This window comes from Haplochromis burtoni, unplaced genomic scaffold (genome assembly GCF_018398535.1).
Source record: "Haplochromis burtoni strain Fernald_Lab_line unplaced genomic scaffold, NCSU_Asbu1 Contig_83, whole genome shotgun sequence".
Taxonomy (NCBI): Eukaryota; Metazoa; Chordata; class Actinopteri; order Cichliformes; family Cichlidae; genus Haplochromis; species Haplochromis burtoni.
In genome coordinates this window covers 391,561-401,309 of record NW_024582444.1, presented here as the reverse complement: position 1 = coordinate 401,309, position 9,749 = coordinate 391,561, and the positions used below count along the sequence as shown (strand labels likewise).

The following is a 9,749-nucleotide window of genomic DNA, read 5'->3' as shown; positions in this document are numbered from 1 at the left end:
TCAATAGAAAATGCTCTATAAAGTGTGTTGGGAAACCCAGCAGTACCACCTGGTGGTGAAGAAGTTAATTACAGTCACAGGACCTGTTGCCTTTCCAGCTCCGATTTAATTGCTGACTCTGCGGCTTACCGTACACTGGACATTTTCTTCTACCACACACACACACACACACTCACCCCCCCACACACACACCAAGGTCTCCAGAGACACACACACACACACACACACACACACACACACACACACACACACACACACACACAGTGTATGTTAAATCTCTGAGATGAACATAGTTTAGTAAGCCAACAGACACTTTTTTGTTGTTGTCAGGACAACCTTTCATGTTAACTTTTATAGTGAGTGTGATGATAGTCAGAGAAACATGTATACAAAAACCAAAAACATTTCAGTGTCATATTTACAAATATTCTTATGTAAATAGTCACGTACTTAAATTTTTCAATGGTTTTCAGCCCCACCTTGTGGCTGCCTGTATATTATGTTTGCTTCTTTTTATTAATGGATATGGAAAAACTTTTCTCAGCTGCCATCTTTCAAAGGGTGTGAATATTCTGCTACAGGGCCGTGTGACAATGAGTTCATGTGAGCTGATTTTATGTGTGCATACTTAATTAATTCACCTTATATAGCTGTGATCTCTACAACCAGAGTCTGAGTCGAGCCTCTGAGTCATCTGATATGCCATTACTTTTTCTTTTGATTGTATTATCATATGAGGCACAGCCTGTCTTCAGTGACCCTGCAATGCACCAAATGTCTTGGCTGCCTGTGGTTCAAATTCAGGACATTGAAGTAGGCCAAGTGTCTCTCAAAAGGGATGTTTGTTTTTATTAGGGCTCTTTAACTTGGAAGCAATAAGATGATTAAATGCTCAGCTAAATGTAGCTAAACTCATTAGTACGTGCAGCTTTACAGTGGAAACACTAGATAAAGTTAAATTAGTTAACTCTGATGAGTGTTTCCACTTAAGTTAGTTAAGTAGAAACACTAGTTTAAGAGGTGTCCCCTTTCAGCACATATAGTATGGCCACTGTGTGTCGTGGGACAGGATATCTTATATTATATGTGTGTTATCTCTCTCCTCTCCTTCAGAAAACAGACATTATAGACACAACAGTTTGCTTTCAAGAGTTTCACAAAGTTATCAGCAGTTTGTTTTCCTAATGTTTTCAGGTGGGCTATTCCACAGTTTGGGACATAAAAGTCAAAAACTGTAGTAGCAAAGTTCTGAAAATCTATTTATGAAGATAAAATGCAGTAATCTTTTTGTTAATGTCAGTTAAATGTATGGCCAGATAGTTCAGTACATCATTGTCATGGTAACAAATGTTATGCTGTCTGATAAGGGTGGTAAATAGCAACATGTACAGTAATGTGAGAAATGTAACTACTGTCAACTTCAATGACAACTGCCGTGTAGAACATCACAGAGTGATACTCAATCTCCGCCAAAGATGAAGAATTTCCTGTCAGTGATACGTGATTTGAGCCATTCAGGAACGTTATCTGAAAAATCTACCCAGCGATTACACAGTCTCTTAAAGGCTGCCTTTATTCAAGTGAAATGAGGTTAGCAACCTTATCAGAATTGTTAGTCTGAGAACACTTACCTTTTTGTGGGATGTAGTACACCTTTTTAAAGCGTTTTTGTTTTTACATGAATTCAACTTTGTCAGATAACAAAAGGTTGACTATTGGTTTATAAATTAGTATATTAACAGCCATTTCTATGACAGAGACTGATGAAAAGGTGGTTTTTCACAAGATGAATCGTGAGAACTGTGGGGGTTTAAGAGTTTTCTTTTTTCCCCGCACCCCCACCATCCGCTGAAATGCCCTTAAGGTTTATTTTGGTTTGGTTTGGTTTTTTGGGGTGGAGATTGACGTCTTTTAACTATTAATAATGTTGAAGAATAATTCTGTTGTGTTCTGCAGTTGTATATTATAATAACTCGAGTGTATGTACGACATGACTCCAAAACTCTTCTTTCATAGTTTTGTGACAGATATTTGAAAATGTGCCTCCAAATATGCTTGTAGACTTTAATAACAAGGTGTCAAAAGGAGACATTGTTGTACATACAGGTTTTTAATAAGTGTCACACTTTCAAAGTATATTTACTTTTCATTGTCATGTCTCTCAGACAGTCCATTGTACAGCTTCAGGAAAAGGAGCTACCGGAGTTGAAAAACCGTCTACAGACTGTGAATAGAGAAATTGAGAGGTTGAAGGGTGACGTGGAGGAGCAGGAGACTCTGCTTGGCACGCTGATGTCTGAGGAAGAAACTGCCAAGGCCTGCTTGCAGGACATTTCTCTCATGGACAGATATCTGGTATTAACCTCCTGCCTGTCGTTCTGGACTTGCACTTATATCTTTCCTGATCTCTCTTTACCCAGCTTAAACCTTTGTGGGCCTTTGTTTTCTCACCTTTCTTCATTCTCTTCTTTATTTTCCTGATATTTAATTGGCTATAAATTATTCTTGTTGATTGATGTTGTTATTAGAGTTCCATTTAAGCAATGTCCTTTTTTGGATTTTCTTTTGCTTTTCAGATGGACCTTAAGGACGTGGAGAGGAAAATTGCTCAGCATGCAGCAAAACTCCAAGGAGTAGACCTGACCAGAACCACACAACAAGTCAGTCAGGAGAAACAAGAAACTCAGCACAAGTTAGACACCAGTAAGATGACACAAAGCAAGCACATCCATTCACGGGGAAATTGTGTCTCTTACATTCTTAATTTTCTAACTTTGGCACTCAAAATCTTTTATTTCTTTCTTTTTTTTAATTTAAGAATTTGGCTCAATTATCATGCTCTGAGGACCTACATAAGGAGTGTGACTGGGAGGGGGGTATGAAGATATAGAAGCAGTTATTCGAGAAGGGCTGTTTTATTGATTTCGCTCAAACACTAGATTACTTTTCTCACTGAAACAGCTTAAACAGTTTTACTGCTTTGATTCTTTGCTCATACCGATGGCTGCTAGCCATTTGTTAGCTTCTTTAAGATGTCCTCGTTCAGCCTGTTGACGATGATCTAAGTGTCTGATTGGATTTATTGTTAAAAACATTTTTGTTCCACCTGCGATTTACTCTCATATAACTGTTCGCTTGCACCGCTGTATGCATGTTGTTCATGAATAAAATGATATGCATTGACCCTGCCGGTCATTAGTGACCAAAGATGCTGGAAATCGTGTGATATGAGTCCCTGGCTGGTTTGTTGATGTGTCTCTAGTTGCTAGTTGTTTTTTCTTTCTCTTTACCTCTTTGTATATTTTCAGCTTCCAGCAAGATGGAGTTGAAACGTAAGCTGATCCAGGACCAGCAGGATCAGATACAGATGCTTAGAAGTGCAGTGAATGAGACACGAGCAGAAAAGCTCCAGCTGAGCAGTGACATGCAGAAACAGCAGCAGCTGGAGGAGCAGTGTGCCGAGTTCACCACTGAGATCCAATCCTTGACCAGAGACATCAGGGTATTTTTTTTTCTTTTTTTGTTGTGCTTACATATTTTATATTCACATGAAGATTAAAATGTTTCACACTTTATTCTCATAATCATAATACAAAATAACAGAAATGTACCATAATCATACAATCAAGTCTTATATATTCATTATATATGGCTACCAGATGTTTGGTGAACATTGTTTATTTTTAGTTGCATGGTTTAAAAAAAAATTCTATAAATTTTCTATGTTGTCCCTTTTTTGTGTGTGGTTTTTTTTTTCCTGTTCCACTTTGTGGTTTACCAGGAGGCAAAGGAACAGCTGTCCCCTCTGTCTGCCGCTCTGGAGAAGCTACAGCAGGAGAAACAAGAGTTGCTGGAGCGCAAGAGGCAGAAGCAGGAAGAAGGGCAGGAGAAGGTGGGCACAGTCTCACTTTTGTCTCTTTTGGAACGTGCTTTCTCTATAATGAAAAAACAGCACAGAACTTTACATTTACCGAGCAATTACTTGTTATCGGTTTTCATTTAAAGTTTTTTTTCCATTTAATTAGCTGTGCATGTCATGTAATAGTTTTTTGTATTGCACACACACACACACACACACACACACACACACACACACACACACACACACACATATTAATAGATAATGACAGAGCATTATGTTTTTGTAAGACCTTTGTTCTGCCACAAATAAACTGTGAATATCTGTTCATCTAAGTCTGAATTCTGACTGTGTTTCTGACAGATCAGCTCCATTAAAGAGAAATTAAAGGCGATCACCACTTTGGAAAAAGACATCACTAAATATGTCGATGAGGGCAAAGATGAATACAAAGAGGTAACATGTTTGGCATTGTTGTACAAGATGCATCACAACCCCCACCCCCAGTGATTTATTCTGTGACATATATTGAATTGTAGCCTCGGAGTAAAAAGTACGCATATATTTTATATAACTTTGAAACACCAACTTTTTCATTTTAACACTTTAGCATTGTTTCTTGTGAAATTAGCTGTAGAAGCTTGACTGTAAATGTGTTGATTTTATTATTTCTGAATGTGTTTAACCCTTTCACGGACCCTATCATTGCAGCAAAAAGAGTCTGAGCTCCATGAAACTAACACTCAGCTCCATGAAGCTGAGAAGCACAAGGAGAAAATTAATAAGGAAATGGGAAACATCCGTCAGGACATAGACACTCAAAAGGTACAGGGCAACAGAGCAAACACTGTTTCATGTTTCGTAACTTTAAAACAAAGTTAAGAAACTTTATTTTAGATTCGCCTAACTCTAGCTACATGAGTACGGCAAGCACTTTTTAAAAGTTTAAACCTTCTTAATGAATCCTAGGTCCAGGAGCGCTGGTTACAGGACAACCTGACATTGAGAAAACGTGTTGAGGAGTTGAAAGAAGTTGTGGGTAAACGTGAGGCTCTTATGAAGGACATGGGCAACATGCAAGTCATGCAGCTACGCAAGTAAGAGCACCACACCCATTATCAATTTTCCACATGATTGGTGAAGCAACCAAGCAATTAAAATAGTTTCAGGCTCCGTCACATCAGAAATGCCACACTTGACACTTGTAAATGTTACAGAGCTGTTTGTAGTATTTTAAATTCCTTCCCTTCATCTCTTTCTGTGGTTTTCCAGAGAACGGCGTGAAGCAGAGCGCAAGCTGGAGGATTTGAAAAGAAACCGCAGTATTGCATTGGGCCGACAGAATGGCTTTGAGGAGGAGATACTGCATTATAGGTGAAACATGCAGATATGCGGCACTTACACATACAGAGCTTACTCTATACACATATGGTCATGCAGAAAATGAGGAAATAATACAAATAAGAAAACTGATTGGAAAATTGTGGAAAAACATGATATCCCAAAAGCAGCTGTCCATTCAGGTTCTGTGTAAAACAAATGAGGATGACAAGAAGTGAATCTCCAATAGATCTTCCATCCCGACAGACGTTGAGCTAATTCAGTAGAAATAAATGTTATCATATAATAAAAACACAGCATGATTAACCATTATTGTTGATGTTTTTCGCAGCAATAACACCTCTGCTATATCTGTATATATTCTGGATTAGACTGCTGTGAATTAGAACTTTATTTAATTTCATTTATAAATACTGTGTATTGTTCAGATCCCTGTCAGAATATTAATACCAATACTTATGTGTACCATAGAGTGTACAGCCGAGTGTGTGAAGTCATCCTATTATGATACACCTCTGTCTGTTTGTCCAAGAGTTTCTCCTCTATGATCAGGTGTTCAGTAACCAAGGCACACAGGTACATCTTAGGACCCCAGAGGTTCTTAGCCACCAACCCATTTTTACCATTTCTGAGCCTGCAACATGTCATTTTCCACAATTGTAACGTCGGATTATAAGGTGCACTGTCGATTTTTGAGAAAATTAAAGGCTTTTAAGAGTGCCTTATAGTCCGAAAAATACGGTAATAACGACGGCCTGCTTGCATGTTCTACAAAAAAATGTGCTTTGGAGCTATCGGATGGACAAAAACCAAACCAGTTCCACATCACTGAAGTTGCACCATTTTTACAAACCAATTCTGGTTCATCTGTTTCATTCAACAATCTGTTTTAGCCTTTCTCATTCTGCGTATGTGTGTATGAATACAAAGGCACTCCGCATGCGCGTTTTATCCACATTCTATCGTGAATTTTCATTTTCTTGTCATTGCCTAACATTACAGCGGTATTACCTTTAACGGTATAATATGACCCAGCCCTACTGGGAAGGATCTGGCATTTGACTATAATGACATTAATGTGGTGGAGCATAACTGGACTAATATTTTGCTGTATTTAAGGGCTGTATCAAACATGAAATAATTGTAAAAATGTACTCAAAGGCAATGGGATGTTAAGCTATGTGAATTAGTCCAGCTTACAAAATCCACTTTTCAAGCATGTAATTTGACATGTGTAGGTAAACCATAAGGCACATAAATATGCAAACATAAAATAAGAGGTAAGTTAAGATAATCTTTTATCGTCTCAGTGTATATTTGATTGAACAAAATCTTGCATACCAATTTTTCATTTTACACTTGATGTTGGCAAACATTGTCTGTGTGAAATGCACCAACAACATTTAGAGTAACCTTAACGCTCTCTGGTCGCTATGGTAACAGTTAAATATTTCTTTCAAAATAAGACACACAACTACAAAACAAATATAAAGTACTTGAAAATATCTAATTCGCCATAATGCTAAATCAACGAGAGCCCTGTTTCTCTGCAACGAGACGATCCCACCTGGGCGTAATGGGGGACAGTGACACCTGAAGTGTGTTGCTTATGCTTAGTCTGCTCCGCGATTTTGTTTTGGTAGCTGTAACTGCAGAAAATTCCGCTTCACACAGATATGATGTTGGTAATGGAAACATAGTTTTTAGTGCTGTTGTGGCAATCTTGGGGTATTCTGCCACAACTTTTATCCAGAATACCGGCAAAGTTGATGTCTCGAACATACTTTTAAGGCCTGTTGTGATCTCCAACAGTTGATCTTCTTCTTGCACAGACATGCTGGATTCACCTGGTTTATTGACAAATGGGTCGCAGATCCATTCCGTGTCAGTTCGTGGGTCTTTTGTGATTAGGAAGTAGCACTCGAACTCTTTTAAAGGCAAAGACAGGTGATCATGCACGAGGAAGTTATTTATTTTTTCTGTGTGGCCGGTACCAAAAAAAGAAAATTTATTCATAACACACGGGAAAAGACCCAGGGAAACAGAGTTAACGATAAAAACCCTGAAAACCACAAATTTCACATCTGCGCCTCAACTCTCGCGGCCCGGTACTAAATGACCGGGGTTGGGGACCGCTGCGTTAGACGACTGACATCTAATGCACTAATACTGTAGTACTGATGTGTCCTAGTGTACTAAAATGGTTTAAGTTAAAAAATGAAGTTATCAAAGCCCTGGGTAGTGTTGAGAAACAGTAACAGAAAACCATGTCATTCTCTATTATTCAACGATTTATCATTAAACTAAAAGTGCAATTTGAAAATATTGCTTACAGGAAAGAGCTGCGAGAGGATCAGTATGACAAAGCTGATGAGCGCTACAGAAACAAGATGATTACAATGAGGACCACAGAACTGGTCATCAAGGACCTGGATCTCTACTACAAGGCTCTTGATCAGTAAGTTTTGTCCTAACATATGCATATATACAGCTTGTGGTTATTAACAAAAAATAGTTCTCCATACATAACATCTGATTTATGGTCTTCTTTTAAAATTCTGTAAATAGTTTTCATTTGACAGCTTTGTTGAATAAAGAAAGATTTCTACCATATTTTGTGATACTTTGCAATGTCAACAGGAAATGACAGTGTCAACTGATGCAAATTATCGCAGTTCTATCTTGTGCAGATTTTTGTGCTTTTCCCTCATGTATAAGAGAGTGTCACTTGCAGAAACATGGCTAAGCAGTTTAGTCAGCTATTTACTCAGCTTGGGAAAATGGAAGTGTATGGTGACACATACTGAAACAGATGAGACTGATTAGTTTCAGGGTAAAACCACAGATAAATAACATGAAATGCATAGTGAAATGTGTGTCAGGAGTTCAGAGTTTTTGACACGTTCCCTTGTATTAGAACAGTAACTTGTTAATGTGAGACTTGTGAGTCTTCATCAGAGATCAAGAAGTGCTATACATGCTACACAAAATATACATAATACATATCTATGAGTGAGTCTACAATAAATATAAACAGATATACGCAATAAAAACCATAAACCTCAATTATAAATATACAAAATGACTGAGAGATTGCGCAGCTTTAATGTGAGAAAGCAGATTGTTTCACAGATAAACAGGCCCTATCACCTCTGCTTATTAGCCTCTCTCTAGGAATGTCCAAGAGCTGTTGGCTTGTAGACATCAGGGCTCTGGTAGGACTACAGGGCTGTAAAAGTTGAGTTAAGCAGGGTGTTGTAAACTTCAGACATTACATGGAACCTTTCTTTCTGAGTTGATGTACTGTTTGCATTGTTGCAGTTTGAACAGTACTAGTAGGTCTTGTGTCAGAACATCATTAACTAGTTAGGCCTTAATTGGACATCTATGCATATCTGAGGGAAAAAATTCACTTGCTTCAATTTCAAACTTCGCTTAGAGGGAGGTTCATTTCCACATCAAAGTATAGTTTTATTAATATCTGCTGAGATGTGTTCTTCTTCAGTCACACTTAACATCTACACTAAAAATTTCATTTTATAAAATGTTGGATTCATGGCTGCTGGTTAGAAAGTGCAAACCAACTTTCCACGTCTATTAATTTTTTTTATGTCACAAGATGGTTTAAATGAAAGAAGGGGGGGGGGAAAACCTCAATGTGACCTAGTAACATACACGACCAGTCAAAAGTTTGGACACACTTTCTCATTTAATGGATTTTCTGTAAGTTAATTACTTTCTACATTGTAGATACATACTGAAGACACTAAATATATGAAGCAAGATGTGGAGTCGTGTAGCAAAAAAAAAAATGAAGCTCTAAATAGGTTTTATTTTTTAGATTCCTCAAAGTAGCCACTCCTTGGTTTGTTGACAGCCTTGGCCTTCTGTCAGTGAGCTTCATGATGTAGTCACCTGAAATGGTTTCACTTCACAGGTGAGCCTTGTCAGGGTTCATTATTGGAATTTCTTGCCTTCTTAATGGGGTTGGGAGCATCAGTTGTGTTGTGCAGAAGTCAGGTTGGTACACAACTAATAGCCCTATTTGACAATTGTTAGAATTCATCCCAAAAGGTTGATTATTTTCATCTGGATGTGGCATTTACAGTGGGAGAAATGTTTTGTCATTGTGGTTGTTGATCAGTGGTCTTGACAATTTGCAAACTAATGATCAAGGAACTGACCTCACAGCCATTTTGTCCATTCAGTTTCAGTCATTGTATAAATGTACTGTTTATAAGCTTGGGGAAACCTGCAGTCAGCTGAGACTAAATAAGTCACTTGGATGAGTGATGGATTGTTTCTCCGAATGAAAACGTTCCATCCAGACAAACAGAAGCAACCTTTTGACATTTACTTATCTGGATGATTGAGCATGTGTCAACGCATGTTAGATTTCGTATTATGGCAAGAACCAATCAGCTAAGTAAAAAGACTGCCCATTAGAGCAGGGCGATATGGCCAAAAATATTTATCACGATATATATTTGAAAATTTGCGATAACGATATAACTGACGATATAATTGATGCGAGACAAAATACAACTCC

The 9,749-nt window shown here is 37.9% G+C and overlaps 1 protein-coding gene across 1 annotated transcript in view; it reads left to right on the top strand.

The window, feature by feature from the left end:
* rad50 (RAD50 homolog, double strand break repair protein) overlaps positions 1-9,749 on the top strand; it is a 31,068-nt gene that overhangs the window by 9,652 nt on the left and 11,667 nt on the right. The window contains exons 16-24 of the mRNA XM_005926403.3: positions 2,166-2,355; positions 2,577-2,703; positions 3,309-3,502; positions 3,782-3,892; positions 4,223-4,315; positions 4,571-4,684; positions 4,829-4,956; positions 5,132-5,233; positions 7,536-7,658. Coding sequence (XP_005926465.1) covers positions 2,166-2,355; positions 2,577-2,703; positions 3,309-3,502; positions 3,782-3,892; positions 4,223-4,315; positions 4,571-4,684; positions 4,829-4,956; positions 5,132-5,233; positions 7,536-7,658 — 1,182 coding nt within the window. The remainder of the gene's footprint in view (positions 1-2,165; positions 2,356-2,576; positions 2,704-3,308; positions 3,503-3,781; positions 3,893-4,222; positions 4,316-4,570; positions 4,685-4,828; positions 4,957-5,131; positions 5,234-7,535; positions 7,659-9,749) is intronic.